Source organism: Gopherus evgoodei, unplaced genomic scaffold, assembly GCF_007399415.2.
Source record: "Gopherus evgoodei ecotype Sinaloan lineage unplaced genomic scaffold, rGopEvg1_v1.p scaffold_36_arrow_ctg1, whole genome shotgun sequence".
NCBI lineage: Eukaryota > Metazoa > Chordata > Testudines > Testudinidae > Gopherus > Gopherus evgoodei.
In genome coordinates, this window is record NW_022060038.1 from 1,946,733 (window position 1) to 1,968,014 (window position 21,282).

Below are 21,282 nucleotides of genomic sequence, written 5' to 3' on the forward strand. Positions count from 1 at the left end.
CAACATCCATCTATAGTTGTGAATATCAGAACTGGACAAAGGACCAACAGCAGACACACTAGTGGCAAATATAGAGGTAAAATAACTACTCTACATAACGTTGAGATTCCCAGGATCACATTGGCTCTTTTTGACTCAGAGTCACACTGGGAGCTCGTGTTTAGCTAATTATTCCTTCACTTCCCCAAATCTTGTTCAGAGTCATTCGCTTCCCATAAGAGTGCCCCCTCGTGTCAGCATTGTCTACATTCTTTGTTCATAGACGAAGATATCTGCGCAGCTGTATTAGAACACACGTTGTCTGCTTTGACCCAGTTTACCAACCAATCCAGATTGCTCTGAACTGTGACCTGTCCACTTCATTATTTACAATCCTCCATTTTTTGTGTCATCTGGAAACTTCATCAACATTCAGGCATGAGAAGGGTTAGCAGCTGAGTTGTTGACGTGTCAGTTAACACCTGTACTTACGCCTCAGACAAAGCTGTGTATCTGCAAAAAGTGTCTCACCAAAAGAAAAAAAGGAAGTAACAGAGGTGCAGGCCTGTGGCCCTAAAGACCAAGACCCTTGTGCCCTTTGTGCCCATACTGTTGAGCACAAAGTCTTAGCACAGTATGATTATGTCTGTTTCCATGGAGGAAACAGGGCTCCTTTCCAACACAGGAATTGCATCGTGGATCAGACCTATGCTCCATCAGGTTCAGTGTTCTTTCTTTACAGGTACAGCTACAGGTGCTGCAAAAGAAGGTGTAAGAAACCCAACAGTAGAAGCATGGAAGCCGGGGGAAGGCTTGACCTGACCGTCTGTAGCTTGTTGCCTGACAGCTTGAGATTGGCTTCTGCTCCGAAACACTTTGGCATATTTACCTGTAACTATTGTAACTGGAGAGTCTCAATTCCTGATGAGGTTCAACAAGGACAAGTGCAAAGTCCTGCACTTAGGAAGGAAGAATTCCAAGCACTGTTACACACTAGGGACTGAATGGCTGGGAAGCAGTTCTACAGAAATGGACCTAGGGGTTACAGTGGACAAGAAGCTGGATATGAGTCGACAGTGTGCCCTTGTTGCCAAGAAGGCTAATGGCATTTTGGGCTGTATAAGTAGGGACATTGCCAGTAGATCGAGGGACGTGATGATTCCCCTCTAGTCGACATTGGTGAGGCTTTATCTGGAGTAGTGTGTCCAGTTTTGGGCCCCACACTACAAGAAGGATGTGGAAAAATTGGAAAGAGTCCAGTGGAGGGCAACAAAAATGATTAGGAGGCTGGAGCACATGACTTATGAGGAAAAGTTGAGGGAAGTGGGATTGTTTAGTCTGCAGAAGAGAAGGATGAGGGAGGATTTGATAGCTGCTTTCAACTATCTGAAAGGGGGTTCCAAAGAGAATGTATCTAGACTTTTCTCAGTGATACCCCATGACAGAACAAGGAGTAGTGGTGTCAAGTTGCAGTGGGGGAGGTCTAGGCTGGATATTAAGAAAAACTTTTTCTCTCAGAGAGTGGTAAAGCACTGGAATGGGTTACCTAGGGAGGTGGTGGAATCTCCTTCCTTAGAGATTTTTAAGGTCAGGCTTGACAAAGCCCTGGCTGGGATGATTTAGTTGGGAATTGGTCCACTTTGAGCAGGGGATTGGACTAGATGATCTCCTGAGGTCCCTTCCAACCCTGATATTCTATGATTCTATTAATTCCCACGTAAATATCCAAATCCTTCCTGAATCTTACTTAGCTCAGGGACTCAACTACCACTTGTGGCAACGAGTGCCTCAGTCTAGTTAGTCTTTTAGTGAAAAAAGCATTCTTTTTTTATGTTTTGAATATGACATGTTTCAACTTAATAGAATATCCTCTTGATCTTGTGTTATGAGACAGGGAGAACACATTCTCAGTCTACTCTCCATGAGTCAGTATTTTACAGACTTTTCGCATGTCCCCTCTTATTCATCACCTTTATGAGATAATAATCCTAGTCTTTTCAACCTCTCTCCATATGAGAGTTTCCTCAGGCCGGTTACAATTCTCATTGCCCTTGCCTGAACTGCTTTAGTATGTAACATGCTTTGTCAGAAGAGTGACCAGTACTACAAAGAGGAGTCCTGAGGAGGATGAAACACTGACTGACTGATCTCATGGCATTGTATTTTCTATATGATTCCTCATCCCACTCCTCCTGGATCCCAATGTTTTGCTTAGTCTCTGTCCATGCTTGCACTGTGAGAAGGGTTTCCCAGAGCTGTGTACCTTGACACCCAAGTCCCTGTCATACAATTAAATTAGAACCTTCCTAGGTGTTTGAGAACTTCAAGTATTTTCCTCCAATGGGCAAACACATTGCTGTTATTGACATCAAAGTTTCTCTGCCATCATACTACCCAGTCCCCTGGCTTCGTTAGCTCCCTCTGAGGACTTTTCTACACTTGACTATGACCAAAATAATCTGGTGCCATCTGTAAATTTTACCACCTCACTACTGTCTCTCTTTTCTAGATGGATAATAACTGTAGAATATTTACCCTACTAATTGTTATAAACTGTATAAACCCCCTTGATTTGCTTCTCTCCCTCACAGGCACCTTGACCATTTTTTAGCCCAACTGATGCATCAACAACCTCATGGCAGCTCTCAACCTCACCTTCTCTGACCCTTCAACCTTCATGCTGACTGGAATCGATGGCCTGGAAATTGTCCACATCTGGATTTCCATCCCTTTCTCTACATTCTACATTATCAGCCTGTTTGGAAATGTCACAGTTCTGTTTGTTGTCGGCAAAGAGCAGACCCTGCACAAGCCAATGTACCTGCTCATCTGCATGCTGGCGCTCACAGACATTGGTACATCTACCTCCATTGTGCCAAAGGCACTGTGTATATTTTGGTTCAATCTGAAAGGCATTACTGTGTGTGGCTGCCTCACCCAGATGTTCTTTCTTCATGCGGCTATTACTATGCACTCAGCCGTCCTCGCAACAATGGCCTTTGATCGCTACATTGCCATATGTAACCCTCTGAGATATGCCACCATCCTCACTAATGTACGAATAGTTAAGCTAGGGATAATGGGTCTGATAAGAGCTTTTCTCTTCATTCTACCCCTACCCTTGCTCCTGACCAGGCAGCCATTCTGTGCCAATCATATTATCCCCCATACATACTGCGACCATATGGCTGTGGTGAAGATGTCATGTGGGGACACCACATTTAATGGGATTTATGGCTTAGTGATAGCATTCATAGTCATCGGGTCAGACCTGACACTCATTGTCCTGTCCTATGGTCTGATCATCAGAGCTGTCCTCAGAATCTCCTCCAAGACAGCCCACCAGAAAGCCCTCAGCACCTGCACAGCCCATATCTGTGTGATGCTGATGTCTTATACTCCCTTCCTCTTCACCTCTATGACACACCGGTTTGGTCAGGACATCGCTCCTCATGTCCATATCATCTTAGCTAATCTCAACTTTCTTGTCCCCCCCATGCTCAACCCTATCATTTATGGGGTCAAAACAAAAGAGCTTCGTGACAAAGTGAGCAAATACACCAGCAGAAGGTGATCGGTGGGGGACACTGACTTAAACCTGTATGACAAGAGAAGAAACTACATCTCCTTGTTAATCAAGGGTGCTCTGTCCCAGTTTGGATGAGCTCAGCATTGTGGAAGTTCATAGCCTGAGAAGTTCCTCATACCTAACATTTTATCACTGCAGGCAGGACCCTGGGTAAATGGAATAGGAGTGGGGCCTGACACCCTTTTGCTAGCCAGTTCCCGTGGGGTAGTGCAGAAGCCAAGAAAGTTCACTACAGTATTTCCCCACTTACACTTGGGAACTGGGAGAAATTGATGGGTTGGATTTCAGTGACATGTATAGATGTGTGTAACTTGTGGAATCTCCATAAAATGATAAAAGCTGAAATTTGTGTCTTTGGGGAATATCACATTCCTGCATGGGATGGCTTCCAGACACTATATCATATTAAACCGTTTTCCTTTCCTATTTTATTATGGAGTTAGAGCAGTAAACCTGACACTTTTTATTTGGCCTCTTGAACATATCTGATAGCAAATTAAAACTTTGTCCAGCAAGATTCCTCTCAGATTCAGTACTTAGACACAGTGAAGGCACCCGTAGAAATGACTCTCCTGAGCAGAAATGCTGACAAATTTATGATCCTTCAGCATTACAGAAATTAATGGAAAATTTCAGTTTTATTTTTTAGCATTGTGCACCAAAGAAATGTTGTGGAAATGGCAAATGCTGTTTCAAAACTACTACAATCCAAAGACACAATGTGACATTCTATACCTTGGGGGAGTGTACTGTAACCCCCAAATTCCTCATTTTCACATAATCGTGATCTTACATATAAAGCAGTCCTTGAAGGCATCAGGGGAAAGGTTATGATCTGTTCAATGTAATTATCATTAATGCATATGAAGTAATAAGAATTGTGTTGGATGGTGGTCACTAAAACATGCTTTAAATTGAGAAATCCAGCAGATATTAACCCCCTTGAGCAACAGCAAGGAAAGTAACCAAACCCCGGGCAGGATGTTAAACCAGCCATCAACAGCCATTGTCCAGCAAGGGAGCTCCAATGCAATGTCTCACATGCATGAGGTCTCAAAAAGGGAATTGTTAAACATTGCTTGGAGAGACTTGACAGTGCCCCCAAGACATGCCTGGACTTGTGTGCTACAAGCCCATGGACTGAGGGTATAAAACAGAGTGGACACATACTGGGCCCATCTCCTGCTTCCACCTATGCTGCAAGCAACCAAGACACGGAGAAAAATGCAAAATTTCAAAACAGGAGAGTGGCCCAAGTTAAAGGAACAGACCTGTGCATTAAGGCCCGCAATATCCAGTGGGATTGAGAGTTAAGATGATGTGCTTATATTTTATTTTAGTTTGGTAACCACTCTGACTTTTTAAGCTTTGAATTATAATCACTTAAAATTCTTTATAGTTAATAAATCTGTTTGTTTTTTCCACTTGAAGGAGTGCATCTGGTTTGAAGTATGTCAGAAACTCCTCTTGGAATAACAAGACTGGTATATATCAATTTCTTTATTAAATTGATGAACTCATATAAGCTTCCAGCATCCAGCGGGCATAACTGGACAGTGCAAGATGGAGGTTCCTAGGGTTGTGTCTGGGACCGTATATGTTATCTAGTGTCATTCACTTGCACGATCAAAGGAGCAGTTTACATGGCAGAGGCTGTGCGTGAACAGCCCAGGAGTGGGGGTAAGGCTGGCTCCCAGTCAAGGATTGGAGTGACCTAGCAGATCACTGGACTGTATAAAATTGAGTTCAAGGAGGCCAAACGTTCAGCAAGTAAATGTTCAGAAAATAGGTCAGACAAATCAAGTCTGAAGAGAAGTGTTTGAGAAAGGCAAAAGGCAGGGGAACAGCTCATTTTGTGTCAGACCAACGAGGGGAGGAGACCTGCTGAACAACTACACAAAGGCCCTCTCTGAGGGAAGGGAGGGCCTGCTGCAGGGACAGCCTGAGAGGGACGCATTTACTTTTAAATTAGGATTTAAACTTGTCATAAACAGATAGCTAAGGGTTAATGTCTCTTACACCTGGAAAGAAGTACCTGAAACACCTGACCAGAGGACCAATCAGGAAACCAGACTTTTTCAAATCTGGGTGGAGGGAAGTTTGTGTCTGAGTTCTTTGTCTTTGTTGTTTTGTAGTTACATGTGTGTAGTTGCTGGAGTGCTTTGAATTGTATTCTTTTTGAATAAGGCTGTTTATTCATATTTCTTTTAAGTAATTGACCCTGTATTTGTCATCTTAATACAGAGAGACCATTTTTATGTATTTTTTCTTTCTTTTTACATAAAGCTTTCTTTTAAGACCTGTTGGAGTTTTTCTTTAGTGGGGAACTCCAGGGAATTGAGTCTATGCTCACCAGGGAATTGGTGGGAGGAAGAAGTCAGGGGGAAATCTGTGTGTGTTAGATTTACTAGCCTGACTTTGCATACCCTCTGGGTGAAGAGGGAAGTACTTCTGTTTCCAGGACTAGAAATAGAGAGGGTGGAATCCCTCTGTTTAGATTCATGGAGCTTGCTTCTGTATATCTCTCCAGGAACACCTGAAGGGGGGAAGGGAAAAGGTTTATTTCCCTTTGTTGTGAGACTCAAGGGATTTGGGTCTTGGGGTCCCCAGGGAAGGTTTTTGGGGAGACCAGAGTGCCCCAAAACACTCTAATTTTTTGTGTGGTGGCAGCTTTACCAGGTCCAAGCTGGTAACTAAGCTTGGAGGTTTTCAGGCTAACCCCCATATTTTGGACGCTAAGGTCCAAATCTGGGACTAGGTTATGACATGGTGTGCAGCGTTGTGGGAAAGATAGAATCCAGAAGCCAGTAGGAATATTATATTTTTCTTTTCTCTGCTAGGGGCCTTTAAGCAGAGAGAAACAGTTTGGTTTTAAAAGGAACCAGAGAGAATTTTTTTTCTCTGCTCTGTCTTGCAGTTTCTGGCTTGCATACTAAGCAAGGAACCATTAAGCTGTGACAAAAGGGTCTTTTGTTACACAATAGCACTCCCATTAGGAATCAAATACCAACACTATACACATGCAAATAAAGCGTTTTTTCTGGTTTACTTTACATTTAAAAGATTAGCTAGAGGAAGAAAGGGAAATAGGCACTGTTGCTAGGCAAACCCCAGGAGGCAACAGAGAACCTGCAGTTCAGACAACAAACACCGGAGGGCACCCCAACGCAAGAAAACAAGATGTCACAAAAACCAGACGCAGTACAGCTCGAAGCAATGGAAAAACAGATAGAACTGCTCAGAACACAGATGGCCAGAGATGAGGCAAATCACAAACAAGAGATGGAAAGGCTACAAAAACAAGAAGAAGCCAACAATGCAGCCCACCAACGAGAGTTGGAAAAACAAGAAAAAGAAAGTGAAGAGAAGGAAAAACAGAGAAAACATTAACTGGACCTAGCGCAAGCTGGGCTGAATGCTCCAGCCAATTCTAACAACCCTTCGCCAATACTTGTTCCACATCACAGGAAATTTCCCACCTACAAGGCAGGTGATGACACTGAGGCCTTCTTGGAAAATTTTGAAAGAGCCTGTCTTGGGTACCGCATCTCTGAAGACCAGTACATGGTAGAATTGAGGCCACAGCTCAGTGGACCTTTAGCAGAGGTGGCAGCTGAAATGCCTAAGGAGAATATGAATGACTATAAATTTTTTCAAACCAAGACCAGATACAGAATGGGGATAACCCCGGATCAAGCCCATCGGTGTTTCAGAACCCAAAAGTGGAAACCAGATGTGTCATTTCCCAAACACGCCTACTACGTTGGGAAAAATTATGAGGCCTGGATATCAGGACACAATGTGAAATCCTTGGAAGAACTGCACCTCCTCATACAAATGGAGCAGTTCTTGGATGGTGTTCCTGAGGACATAACATGGTACATACAAGATGGAAAACCCAAAAATCTTGCTGAGGCGGGGGAGATTGGAGCCAGATGGATGGAAGTGGCAGAAAGCAAGAAAGCTACGGTCAAGGGGAACGAATACCCTAGGGGGCACACCGACCATAAACCCTACAACCGAGGACAGCCAAAGACCCCACATACAACCCAAGTAAAGCCACAGACGCCCTATTCTTCCACCTCACCAGTCTCCAGTAACTCACCTCGGCCCAGTGACCCATCAAATGGAAGATGCTTTAAGTGTAATGAACTGGGACATATCAAGGCCAACTGCCCAAAGACCACCAACCGAGTGCAGTTCATTACACCTCCATCACACCAAAGATCCCCAGGCCCAGATGCCTCTCAAATACCCTTGGAGCGAAGGGAAAATTTGAGAGTGGGCGGAAAGAAGGTTACTGCGTGGAGAAACACGGAGGCACAAGTGTCAGCTATCCACCAATCCTTCGAAGACCCCAAATTCATCAACCCAAAGGCCCAAGTGACAATTTACCCCTTCGTGTCACAAGCTGTAGACATGCCTACAGCTGAACTGCCTGTCCAGTACAAAGGCTGGTCAGGAATGTGGACTTTTGCAGTCTATGACAATTATCCTATCCCCATGCTACTGGGGGAAGACTTGGCCAACCAGGTGAAGCGGGCCAAGCGAGTGGGAATGGTTACACGTAGCCAAACCAGGCAAGCTTCCAGACCCATTCCTGTTCCTGAGCCATCCACAGATACCCCATCTGTGTTACCAGAGACCCAGACAGAGGTAGTGGACCCGGATTCCATGCCAACCACTGAAACAGCCACAGCGCCTCCAGTCCCACGCCCAGAACTGGAACAGCAACCAGCACCAGCAATTGCAACCACATCTTCAAACTCAACGCCAGTGGGTGCCAGCGAGCCAGAACTGGCAGAAGCAGCAGACAGCCATACCCAAAAGGCTCAGCCAGAGCCTGAAATACCCTCAGGTGCACCAGCGGAGAGCGGTTCACCAGCAACGGAAACAACCCCATCACCTACAGCGCTTCCAGAGGGACCAAGCCCAAGTCCACAGTCTGAGGAAGAACTGGTGACCCCAGCCTCAAGGGAACAGTTCCAGACTGAGCAGGAAGCAGATGACAGCCTTCAGAAAGCGTGGGCGGCGGCACGGAGCACCCCACTGCCTCTCAGCTCTTCTAATCGATCCCGGTTTGTTATAGACCAAGGACTTATATACAAGGAAATTCTTTCTGGTGGACACCGGGAAGAATGGCAGCGGCAAAAACAGTTGGTGGTTCCAACTAAGTACCGGGGGAAGCTCTTAAGCTTAGCCCATGATCATCCCAGTGGCCATGCTGGGGTGAACAGAACCAAGGACCGGTTGGGGAAGTCCTTCCACTGGGAGGGGATGGGCAAGGATGTTGCCAAGTATGTCCGGTCTTGTGAGGTATGACAAAGAGTGGGAAAACCCCAAGACCAGGTCAAGGCCCCTCTCCAGCCACTCCCCATAATTGAGGTCCCATTTCAGCGAGTAGCTGTGGATATTCTGGGTCCTTTCCCAGAAAAGACGCCCAGAGGAAAGCAGTACGTACTGACTTTCGTGGACTTTGCTACCCGATGGCCGGAAGCAGTAGCTCTAGGCAACACCAGGGCTAACACTGTGTGCCTGGCCCTAACAGACATTTTTGCCAGGGTAGTTTGGCCCTCTGACATCCTTACAGATTCAGGGTCTAATTTCCTTGCAGGGACCATGCAAAAACTGTGGGAAACTCATGGGGTGAACCACTCGGTTGCCACCCCGTACCACCATCAAACCAATGCCTGCTGGAAAGGTTTAATGGAACTTTGAGGGCCATGATATGTAAATTCGTCAACGAATACGCCAATAATCGGGACCTACTGTTGCAGCAGTTGCTGTTTGCCTACAGGGCTGTACCACATCCCAGTTTAGGGTTTTCACCTTTTGAACTTGTGTATGGTCACGAGGTTAAGGGGCCATTACAGTTGGTGAAGCAGCAATGGGAGGGGTTTACGCCTTCTCCAGGAACTAACATTCTGGACTTTGTAAGCAACCTACAAAGCACCCTCCAACACTCCTTAGCCCTTGCTAAAGAGAACCTAAAGGATGCTCAGGAAGAGGAAAAGGCCTGGTATGACAGACATGCCAGAGAATGTTCCTTCAAGGTAGGAGACCAGGTTATGGTCTTGAAGGCGCAACAGGCCCATAAGATGGAAGCATCATGGGAAGGGCCATTCACGGTCCAAGAGCACCTGGGAACTGTGAATTACCTCATAGCATTTCCCAATTCCTCACTAAAGCCCAGAGTGTACCATGTTAATTCTCTCAAGCCTTTCTATTCCAGAGACTTACAGGTTTGTCAGTTTACAGTCCAGGGAGATGATGCTGAGTGGCCTGACGGTGTCTACTACGACGGGAAAAAAGACGGTGGCGTGGAAGAGGAGAACCACTCAACCACCCTGGAACGTCTGCAGCGGCGACAAATCAAGGAGCTGTGCACTAGCTTCGCCCCATTGTTCTCAGCCACCCCAGGACGGACTGAACGGGCATACCACTCCATCGACACAGGTAATTCTCATCCCATTAGAACCCCACCCTACTGGGTGTCTCCTCATGCCCAAGCTGCTATAGAACGGGAAATCCGCTCATCTACCAGTGCATGGACATCTCCAGTGGTTCTGGTACCCAAACCAGATGGGGAAATACGCTTTTGCGTGGACTACTGTAAGCTAAATGCAGTAACTCGTCCAGACAACTATCCAATGCCAGGCACCGATGAGCTATTGGAGAAGTTGGGACGTGCCCAGTTCATCTCTACAATAGACTTAACCAAGGGGTACTGGCAAGTACCGCTAGATGAACCTGCCAAGGAAAGGTCAGCATTCGTCACCCATGCGGGGGTGTATGAATTCAATGTCCTTCCTTTCGGGCTTCGAAATGCACCTGCCACCTTCCAGAGGCTGGTAGATGGTCTACTAGTAGGACTGGGAGAATATGCAGTTGCCTACCTCGATGATGTGGCCATTTTTTCAGACTATTGGCCCGAACACCTACTACACCTGGAAAAGGTCTTTGAGCGCATCAGGCAGGCCGGACTAACTGTTAAGGCCAAAAAGTGTCAAATAGGCCAAAACAGAGTGACTTACCTGGGGCACCAGGTGCGTTGAGGAACCATAAACCCCCTACAGGGCAAGGTGGATGCTATCCAAAAGTGGCTTGTCCCAAGGTCAAAGAAACAGGTCCAATCCTTCTTAGTCTTGGCCGGGTACTACAGGCGATTTGTACCACACTACAGCCAAATCGCTGCCCCACTGACCAACCTAACCAAAAAGACCCAGCCAAATGCAGTTAAGTGAACTGATGAGTGTCAAAAGGCCTTTACCCAGCTTAAGGCGACGCTCATGTCTGACCCTGTGCTCAGGGCCCCGGACTTTGACAAGCCATTCCTAGTAACCACAGATGCATCTGAGCGTGGTATAGGAGCAGTTCTCATGCAGGAAGCAACGGATCACAACTTCCATCCTGTCGTGTTTCTCAGCAAGAAACTGTCTGACAGAGAAACTCACTGGTCAGTCAGTGAAAAGGAATGCTATGCCATTGTGTACGCCCTGGAAAAGCTACGCCCATATGTTTGGGGACGGCGGTTCCAGCTACAAAGTGACCATGCTGCACTAAAGTGGCTTCATACTGCCAAGGGGAACAACAAGAAACTTCTTCGTTGGAGTTTAGCTCTCCAAGATTTTGATTTTCAAATTCAGCACATCTCAGGAGCTTCTAACAAAGTAGCTGATGCACTCTCCCGTGAGAGTTTCCCAGAATCCAGTAGTTAAAAAGTGTTCTTAAAATATAGAAGTCTGTTAGTTATATACTTAGTGGGATATGTATAGGTGCATGTGTTGTATTAATCTGTTTATTTCAAAGTTCTATAAGGAAATCGCCGCCAGTGAGCTTCCCCACTGTCTGCAATTTGGGGGGCGTGTCATAAACAGATAGCTACGGGTTAATGTCTCTTACACCTGGAAAGAAGTACCTGAAACACCTGACCAGAGGACCAATCAGGAAACCAGACTTTTTCAAATCTGGGTGGAGGGAAGTTTGTGTCTGAGTTCTTTGTCTTGAATCTGTCCCTCTCGGCTATGGGAAGGATTTTTCTGTTTCCTGCTTTCTAATCTTCTTTTTCCCAGCTGTAAGTACAAAAAGATAGGTTTGTTGTTTTGTAGTTACATGTGTATAGTTGCTGGAGTGCTTTGAATTGTATTCTTTTTGAATAAGGCTGTTTATTCATATTTCTTTTAAGTAATTGACCCTGTATTTGTCATCTTAATACAGAGAGACCATTTTTATGTATTTTTTCTTTCTTTTTACATAAAGCTTTCTTTTAAGACCTGTTGGAGTTTTTCTTTAGTGGGGAACTCCAGGGAATTGAGTCTGTGCTCACCAGGGAATTGGTGGGAGGAAGAAGTCAGGAGGAAATCTGTGTGTGTTAGATTTACTAGCCTGACTTTGCATACCCTCTGGGTGAAGAGGGAAGTACTTCTGTTTCCAGGACTAGAAACAGAGAGGGTGGAATCCCTCTGTTTAGATTCATGGAGCTTGCTTCTGTATATCTCTCCAGGAACACCTGAATGGGAGAAGGGAAAAGGTTTATTTCCCTTTGTTGTGAGACTCAAGGGTTATGGGTCTTGGGGTCCCCAGGGAAGGTTTTTGTGGGGACCAGGGTGCCCCAAAACACTCTAATTTTTTGTGTGGTGGCAGCTTTACCAGGTCCAAGCTGGTAACTAAGCTTGGAGGTTTTCAGGCTAACCCCCATATTTTGGACGCTAAGGTCCAAATCTGGGACTAGGTTATGACAAAACTAGGTTTGCCGGGGGGTGGACACCTAAGCCCAGAGATAGGTGGGGTAGTGGGATACTGGGAGGAAATACAAGGTAACAATCCCAGTCTTTTCCACCTCTCTTTGTATGAGAGTTGCGCTTGGGCCTTGATTATTCTGCCCTGAACCCCTTTAGTTCTGCAATACCCTGGGTGAGAAGGGTGCCCAGTGTTACGCATTGGGGTTCACAGGAGGGTGAAACATTGTCAGACTGATCTCATGGCATTGTATTTTCTATGGGATTCCCCATCCCACTCTCCCTGGATCCCAGTGTTTTGCTTAGTTTCTGTCCATGCTTGCACTGTGAGCAGGGTTTCACACAGCTGTGTACCATGATGCCCAGATTCCTGACCTGAGTTCATACAGTTAAATTAGAACCTGGTAATGTTTTAGGAGTTCATGCTTTTCCCTCCAATGGGGGGACACATTGCAGCTATTGACATTGAAGTTCATCCGCTATCATGCTGCCCATTCACCTGGCTGGTTAGCTCCCTCTGAGGACTTTTCTGGACTTGACTGTGACTTAAATAATTGGGTGCCATCTGCATATGTTGTCACCTCACTGCTCACCCCCCTTTCTAGATTGGTGATAAGTATAAAATATTTATCATTCTATTTGTTACTACGTGCGTAACCCCCTCTCCGCTCGCTGTGCTTCCCTCCCTTCACAGGCACCTTCAGCATTTCTGAGCCCAATTGACTCATCGACCACATCATGGCAGTTTTTAACCTCACCCCCTCTGAGACTTCAACATTCATCCTAACGGGCATCCCTGGCCTGGAACCTGCTCACCTCTGGATTTCCATCCCTTTCACTATGTTTTACATTATCGGCCTGTTGGGAAATTTCACACTTCTGTCTGTTGTAGGCAAAGAGTAGACCCTGCACAAGCTGATGTACCTGCTGCTTTGCATTTTGCCATTCACAGAAATCAGCACAACTACCTCCGTCCTGCCAAAGGCACTGTGTATATTTTGGTTTAATTTGAAAGGCATTACTCTGAGTGGCTGCCTTACCCAGATGTTCTTCCTTTATGCTGGTCTTATGGTACACTCATTCATCCTCATTACAATGGCCTTTGATCGCTACGTTGCCATATGTAACCCTCTGAGGTACACCACCATCCTCACCAATGCAAGAATAGCTAAGCTAGGGCTAGTGGTTTTGATAAGACCTGTTCTCTTTGTTCTGCTCCTGAGCAAGCTGCCGTTCTGTGCCAACCACATTATCCCCCATATATACTGTGACCACATGGCTGTGGTGAAGATGTCGTGTGGGGACATCACAGTCAGCAGGCTGTATGGCTTCGTGGCAGCATTTGTAATGATTGGGTCAGACTTGATTCTCATTGCCCTGTCCTACGCTCTGATCATCAGGGCTGTCCTCTGAATCTCCTCCAAGGAAGCCCACCAGAAAGCCCTCAACACCTACACAGCCTACCTCATTGTGATGCTGACTTCTTATCCTCCCTTCTTCTTTTCCACTCTGACATACCGGTTTGTTCAGGGCATCACTCCCCATTTTCACATCCTCTTGGCTGACATTGGTTTTGTTGTCCCCCTTGTGCTCAATCCTATAATTTATGGGGTCAAAACCAAAGACCTTCATGAGAAAGTGGGCAAATACACCTGCTGCAGAAGGTGATCACCAGGGGCGAGTGACTTTAAACCTGTGTAACAAGAGGAAGAAAGGAGATCTCCTTGTTTATGAAGATTGCTCTGTCTCAGTTTGTCTGATCTGGTCATTGTGGAAGTTGACACTCTGAGTAGTTCCTGACACCTAATGGCTTATCACTCCATCACCAAGCACTGCTCTCTCCTGTAGAGGGCTTTTCCTTCTCCCATCCCCTGGTTCTTGTCACGTGGACAGAAAGCAGAAGACCATAAGTCCGAAGTGCAGGCAGTGAGATGTATATGGAGGTTAGTTGTAAGCAAGCATCTCCATAGCTCAGAGTGCTGGTAGAGTCTGTTACTCAATTTTCCATTCCCAGGTCTTATTCCCCAGAGTCTTTTTCACGTGTCCCTCTTCCTCGTTCTAATGCCACAGAACGTTGCCTGTATCCCCATTTCCCATTCTCATTTTTCCACCTCCTCCTTCTTAGCAGTCCCAAATATACCTGCCATACACACCCTTAGTCCCACCTATTACAACTTATGGCCATGTTCCATTTTGGAGGTTCGTGAGTTTGGGGTCTTCATCTTACCCCTTTTGCATCAATGGGAGGGACAAGGAATGAGGTTGTGTTCTGGCCAAGGCCAGATTTTTCTTTGGATTTTACTGTTATTATGTCTCCCCGCACCCTGTTTTGCCCCTCCTAACTGGTTGCTTCACCTTGGCTTGGAAAGGAGCCAGGCAGCCTTTCAGTGTATACTCAGATATTACACTCTCACCAGACCCTGTAACATATTTAGTTCTATTTCTTATCTCTTCCTATTATACTAACAAACCCATCTGGCTAGGCAGAAGCAACACACACAGTGTCTTTGTCCTTTGTTCACACATATTAGTGTAAGATATAAGAGAATCAAAACATCAAACCCAAAATTCAATCTCAGGCTGACAACCAAATCTATACACTAACATCTCCCTTCCTGAGTTCCCTCTCTTTGACCATCACCTGATGTCTTTCATTGTCACCCATCAGCCTCCACCTCCACACACCCTGTCATTCGACATTTCCATAACTTCTAGACTACCAGAAAATACTGCAGCTTTCTGATGCAAGGTGGCTTTCCATTAGTCCCTGTGAGAACAGGGTTCTTGATCAGTTTGACCAACAAAAGCTACACATTCAGATAGCCAAAGATAAAAGAAAGAAACTCTACAAAGATGAGCTTCTTTATCATGTGTACAATGATCTGATGAGCAAAATGTACCTGATTTTTTTATGTCCAATCCTTCAGGAAACCTGGAGGATAAACCGAGTTACGACTACCAGTAACAAGACAATTCAATACAAAATGTGGACATTGACTTACATCACTGAATGCAATTAGAAATAAATAATACAATAATGTTATTGTTGTTTTGTCACTACATATTTTTGGGGATACTTTGGGGCTATGTTTAACACAATCCTTTGCCATTTTTTGTTTGAAACACCTACCAACCCTTAAATAGGGACACAAGTACCAGTTCTGGGGGGTTGATTTTGAATTTGATTGTCATCTCATAGGTGTGCTGCTAATGTGGACGAACTTCTACTGGGGTATATAGCTTTTTTAAAAATCAAATCTGTACTAGATATCTAAAGAAAATGTCCATGTTATTTTATATAAAGACCAATGTATGAATTAAAACAAAACCCTTTGTTTCAAGCAATAGATGGGGCTACTTTTAAGTTAGTTTTTTAAGTGACTTTGGGCTATTAATGCAGTAGAAATCTGGCCATCCCAGCCAGAACCCGAGGGGCCAGAGAAGCAGCCTAGAAGGCCAGAGGCAGAGCAGCAGCTAAGCCAGAAGAGCCAGAGCTGGGCTGGAGGAAGAGTAGCAGTGCTGAGGTCCAGCTGGGGAGCTGGAGCTGGAGAAGACCAGAGCTGGGATCTGGGACAGCACAAACCAGCTGTGCCAATGTGGAGCCAGGGATGAGCTACAGGAGGGATCTGCTGGGCAAAAGCCAAGATAGTGCACGTGATCCGTGCCACAAGTAACATGGCATCCAAGTGTGATGAGCAGCTGCAGAGAGCAAGATGGAGCCATGGGAAGAGGGCCCAGTGGAGAAACACATCACCTGATATCAGGGCCTTGAAGTTGGACTTCGGTGGATATCTTCATTATACAAATTCCCCCGCTTCCATCTTTAACAGTGGAATATTTCATAAGGTCACTGTTTCAATGCTCATTGCTGGGCTTCTGCGGTAACATCCTGATAGGACGCACAGGGGCACAGCACTTGTCTCAGGCTGTCTGCAAATGACTGAAGGCCTAATGCAGAAATGATATCAATAGTGGTATGTGTGTTAGGCACTGGTCAGATCAGAGTCTGTCTAGCTCAGTAGCCTGTATCTGACAGTGAACAGCCCCAGATGCTTCAGAGAAATCAGATGCTGCCTCTGATCGCTGTTGGCTCTACCGTCCCTCTGAAGGGCTTGGGTGCCACTGGCAGGAGCTTGTGGATATTTTCATTGCAAAAACTCCCCCCTACCACCACCATCTTTAACAGTGGAATAGCTCACAAGGTCACTGTTTCAATGATCATAGCTGGGCTTCTGTGGTAACACTCCAATAGGACACACAGGGGCACAGCAATTGTCTCAGGCTGTCTGCAAATGACTGAAGGCCCGTGGTGGAAATGATATCAATAGTGGTATGTGTGTTAGGCACGGAGCCAATCAAGGTACATCACTGCACATGTTCCACTTGGTTCATGGTGGGGGAAGTTCCATTGCAAATAGAAACGCTAAAAGACTTTACAGGGTTGTTTTTTTTTCTAAATTAAAGCTGGGATTGTGGCGCACAAGATGCAACTTCCAGAAAGTCAGACCAGCTCACTGAGGCACGTCAAATGCGGCCAATTGGAGTCTTGTTCTTCAGAACCTGGAATCAGTGGCGGGATGGCTCAGAACCTCATCAAAGATTCCGAACCTCAACAAAGCATCAAATCCCTCCTCAACTGCCACCTTCATGCCTGTGCATCTTGCTCCCAGAACTGGGAACCTAAGCACAAACCCCAGCCAAACCCACAATCCCATACACAGTGGCTGCACATGTGCTGAGCAGGCAAAGGGAATTGTGCCAATAGGGGCTGCTGCAGCCCATGATTGGGGGAAGTGTCATTTCCACATTATACCTAACCCTGGTAGCAACAGCGGTTTCACCCATAGGAGGGATGGGGCTGGAGCCAGAGAGTCAAAGAGGCAGCCAGCACTGTCACTGCTGACCCCCACTGGCAACTCACTTTGTGCAGTTTTAGGCAGAGCTACTACGGAGGGAGCCCAAATGTCTTGCTCCGTGTTTTATTCCTCACCAGCAAAGAAACACCCATTAGAGCATGAGAGAGACATGGAGAACCACCCTAGGGTCTGAGATTCTCAGCAGAGATTTTGAGCCAGTGAGGCAGATCCCACATTGTTAGAACAGAGCTTGGTGAATTTTCATAGCACTTGGACCATCCGCTGCCCATCTTAGGTGGATGCTGTGCTGGGCCACTGTACTGGACAGGAGTTTCGGAGGCAATGTTATGTATAACTCTTTTACGCTCCCCCTTGTCCTGCACCTCAGCTTCGCTCTTTGCTGGAGCCCAAGGCAGAGCTCTGTCTTTCCAGGACTTTTCAGAAAGTATTTCACAGAGTGAAATCTTGGGGCTATAGCTATTGTTAATAGTTCCCAGTTAGTTTCAAGGAAAGAAAGCCATACATCTAGTAATGGAGATTCTCTTTGTCTCTGTAAGGAGGAGAGGATGGCAGACTATCAAATACAGGTAGGATCTGATGAGAAACAGTCAAATGAAAAAGAGTCCTATTAAATTACATGGTGTAATGACAAACAACTAAGAAGTGCCCATTTCTTAGAGGGCTCATATTAAAATGCTGGAAGTCTAAATAATAAGAAGGGTGAACTTGAGTACCTTTTATTAAATGAGGATATTTACATAACAGGTTTTACCCTTTCTTGGAACCAGCCAAGAAATAACCGCAAAAAAAGGTCGAACTAATGCAGTACTTAGAGCTGATTTATTTCTTGCTTCTGTTATATGCACAGTTACACACACACCTTGTGCACACTGGCAGGCTGTAGATGCAAGTGCTGCTTTCGATCTTAGCTGACTGAGACTGGATAGGTTCCAGCTTCCCAGAGATCACACTGCTAAGGGACAAGAGTCCCCGATGTCCCTTCAGATCTACGGGAGGGCTCTACTGCTTCCAGTCTGGTCCTGAGTTTCTGCTGTCGTAGGTTCTCTCTCTCGCTGGCTGCTACTGCCGTAGGTTTGTATATAGTCCCATATACACCTTAGCTATCCTTACATGCTAATATTTCAGTTCAAGCCTTGTGACTGGTTTCTTACACCCACACTATCTCACTCATTCCTTGCATTGATTGATCACATATTCATAAGTATGAAAACAATTGGTAATATAGCTTTAAGCAAGCCCCTCACATCCACTGCTGTTTGTGGTTCAGACAGGAAACTGTGCAAACTGCACTTTCAGAGCAAGGTGAAGCTTTGAAGCAAGACACAGACTGGTCGAAAAGGCAGATGTGGGTGGGGTTGCAAGGGCTGCCCCTCCTCCCCATGGAGCAGAAGCTGCTGCTGTCTGGGGGTGGCCAAGCCATGGATGGGGGTCACAGCCGGCTACATTGCTGCCCCTTGATCCGTGGATCACAATAAGGATTGTTGGACAGTGGCCCCCTAGAACAGCTGGTGGAGCTTGGTGATTCACTGAACCAACGACCAAATATTACAACATAAGCTTAAAAATACAATGAAAAATACCGAGGATAATTAATAGGACCACAATGGGGTGCATTAAGACTGTTAGAATTCCTGAAGCTTTAGGGGAGCAGCTCCTCAAAATGTCCCACCAGTGATGCTTGGGTAGGTTGACTATCTCATCGCCCAGATGTTCTATTTGACGACTTTTAGCAAAGACACAGATTTGGGTGGTCCTTGAGGATTGGGTCACATTGGAGCTTTTGTTTAAGAGGCCAGTCCAGATAGACCAGTTTTAGGATGGGGAACAGGCAGGTCGGGTGAGGGAGCCAAAACATTGATGGTTTGGGGTGAAGGCAGCATCCATGTGCTATGATAGGTGCCATTGACCAAAATGCCAGCTACATTGTGGGTACATTGGATATTGTTATTGGTAAAATCACATTCTTGGCTGGAGGGCAACCACTAGCGGGACACATTTTTGCATGAGGTTGTAACACAGAACAGATCCCCTATCTTGCAATGGTAGGAAAACACAGAGACCCTCCTTCTTGTGGCCCAGCTTGGAGAAGCAGGCATCCTGGAGCACCGATCCAGGTGGACAGATCCAAAACCCCGATTTAACCTGCGAGCTGTGGACAGCAGGGTTGAAGTGTCCCAAAGCCAGAGTCCAGTGGGATTGAGTTCTAATGGGGAGCCATAACTGGTCCACCACCGGCCAAGGTTTTTCAATTAGCCAGCAAGGGACGGTAGCTGGTTTGGTGCCATCCTGAATTTGTAAGTGGAAGAAACCCCACCTTCGTCCCGTTGAAATCCATGAGCGGCTGTGGCTAAAATTCCAGTCCAGATTAAGATCTTGCTGAACTGAAACAGGGATTGCAGCACTGCTCATTTGGGACACTTGGTCCTCCCACCAAATTTGCATTTTCAAATGGATCACTGTGCAAGAACGATGAGCCCATGTGGACACACTGCCACTTGGAGGATCTTGGGGGTGAGCACTGATCTATCCAGAGTGATGGTTGCTATTTGACTTTTTGTAGATTTTTAACAGCTTGGGAGCAATTGTGATACAATTGGGATGCGTTTAGGACTTCCATGCTAATCACATTGGTGAGTGGTATCATGTCATGCTCTGGAAATCTGGGATTTATGGTGGTGGGGAGAATACCAAGAGTGCTACTGAGACCTCCTGGAGATCCCCTCTGATTCGAATGAGAAAGTGATCCCAAAATCATTCTCCATTCTTGAGGGGCAGGGGAGTGTTAAGGGTCTCCAGTGACCTCAGCAATGGGGAAGAGGGGTTCCCAAGGTGTCCCACACATGTGGTGATGTTAACAGGGAGGGGTACGTTGGCCACTATTTAGGACCGATCCCATAGATACAACATTGGGTTAGTTGTTTGAATTGCTTCAACTTTATAAAGGTTTTGTCAAAATGTTTCACAAGAGTTCCTGGCCCCTGGCCCCTGGCGGGTCATGATATATAAATTTCATTTAACCAAGGGCTATTGAGGGGGTTCCCCCCACTCCCATTGGAGTATTGCCATTGCAGCCAGATGGTAATATTTTGTATTGTTTCTGACCATGGAACCTGAGGCGCATAGCGTGCATAATGCTTTTCCCACCAAGTTAATTGGAAATTATGAAGGATCCATGGGTCACCCCCAGAATGTGGGTCCAACATATTACATGGGTCATGGATTGGCAAGGGATTTCCACTGGGTATAAGCAATTGGAAACAGAGGAAGGAGGCCTCTGGTTGTTTCGGATAGGATTTTGCATCTTAATCTGGCTACTGTGGACCCCACTTGCCATGGGAGCCCTTGTTTATTTGAATCATTATTGGGTTTCCCATGTTGGTAATGAAGTAGGGGCCCTCCCACGGGGCCCCCAGTGGGGAAGTGGTGAACTTCTGGTCCATAACTTGGTCACCCACACTTAAAAGGGCTGGAGTAGTGGGTCGATCCTTGTCCATTTTATTTTGGGCCTTCATGATTTGTTCAGTTACTCTCAACTACAGCTGTGGCAGTTCCTCTTGGAGGAGTTTGTACCACCGCAATCGGTGTGGCTCCTCTGGGACAGGTGGTAAGGGGCCCTAGTCCAGGGTCCACATAAGCACCATTAAAATTCCAAAAATCAGCTGATAGGAAGTGATTTGGGAGTTCAGCTGTTGTTTGCTGTGGATGGCTGCCAAGGTTATTGTTAATTTATCACCCATGATCCCCCTTGGTCCTGAAGGACCTTCCTAAGAGCCTCCTTAATCGTACAATTTGTGAGTCCTGGGCTCTTCAGGTGGCGGGGAATATGCAGCTACCCCTTAATGCCCCTTAAAGGGGGGAGGGATAGCTCAGTGGTTTGAGCATTGGCCTGCTAAACCCAGGGTTGAGAACTCAATCCTTGAGGGGGCCACCTAAGGATCTGGGGCAAAAATTGGTCCTGCTAGTGAAGGCAGGGGGCTGGACTCAATGACCTTTCAAAGTCCCTTCCAGTTCTAGGAGATTGGTATATCTCCAGTTATTATCTATTACCTTATTAATGCCCAATGCTTGGAGTATGGCCTGTCCACATTTCTCCCAGGAA

The 21,282-nt window shown here is 46.0% G+C and overlaps 1 protein-coding gene across 1 annotated transcript; it reads left to right on the forward strand.

Moving 5' to 3' along the window:
* The first annotated feature begins 2,614 nt into the window (after positions 1-2,614).
* On the forward strand, positions 2,615-3,553 carry LOC115641848 (putative olfactory receptor 52P1). Its single transcript, XM_030545217.1, has one exon. The coding sequence runs from the start codon at positions 2,615-2,617 to the stop codon at positions 3,551-3,553; it is 939 nt and encodes a 312-aa protein (XP_030401077.1).
* Positions 3,554-21,282: the final 17,729 nt, after the last annotated feature.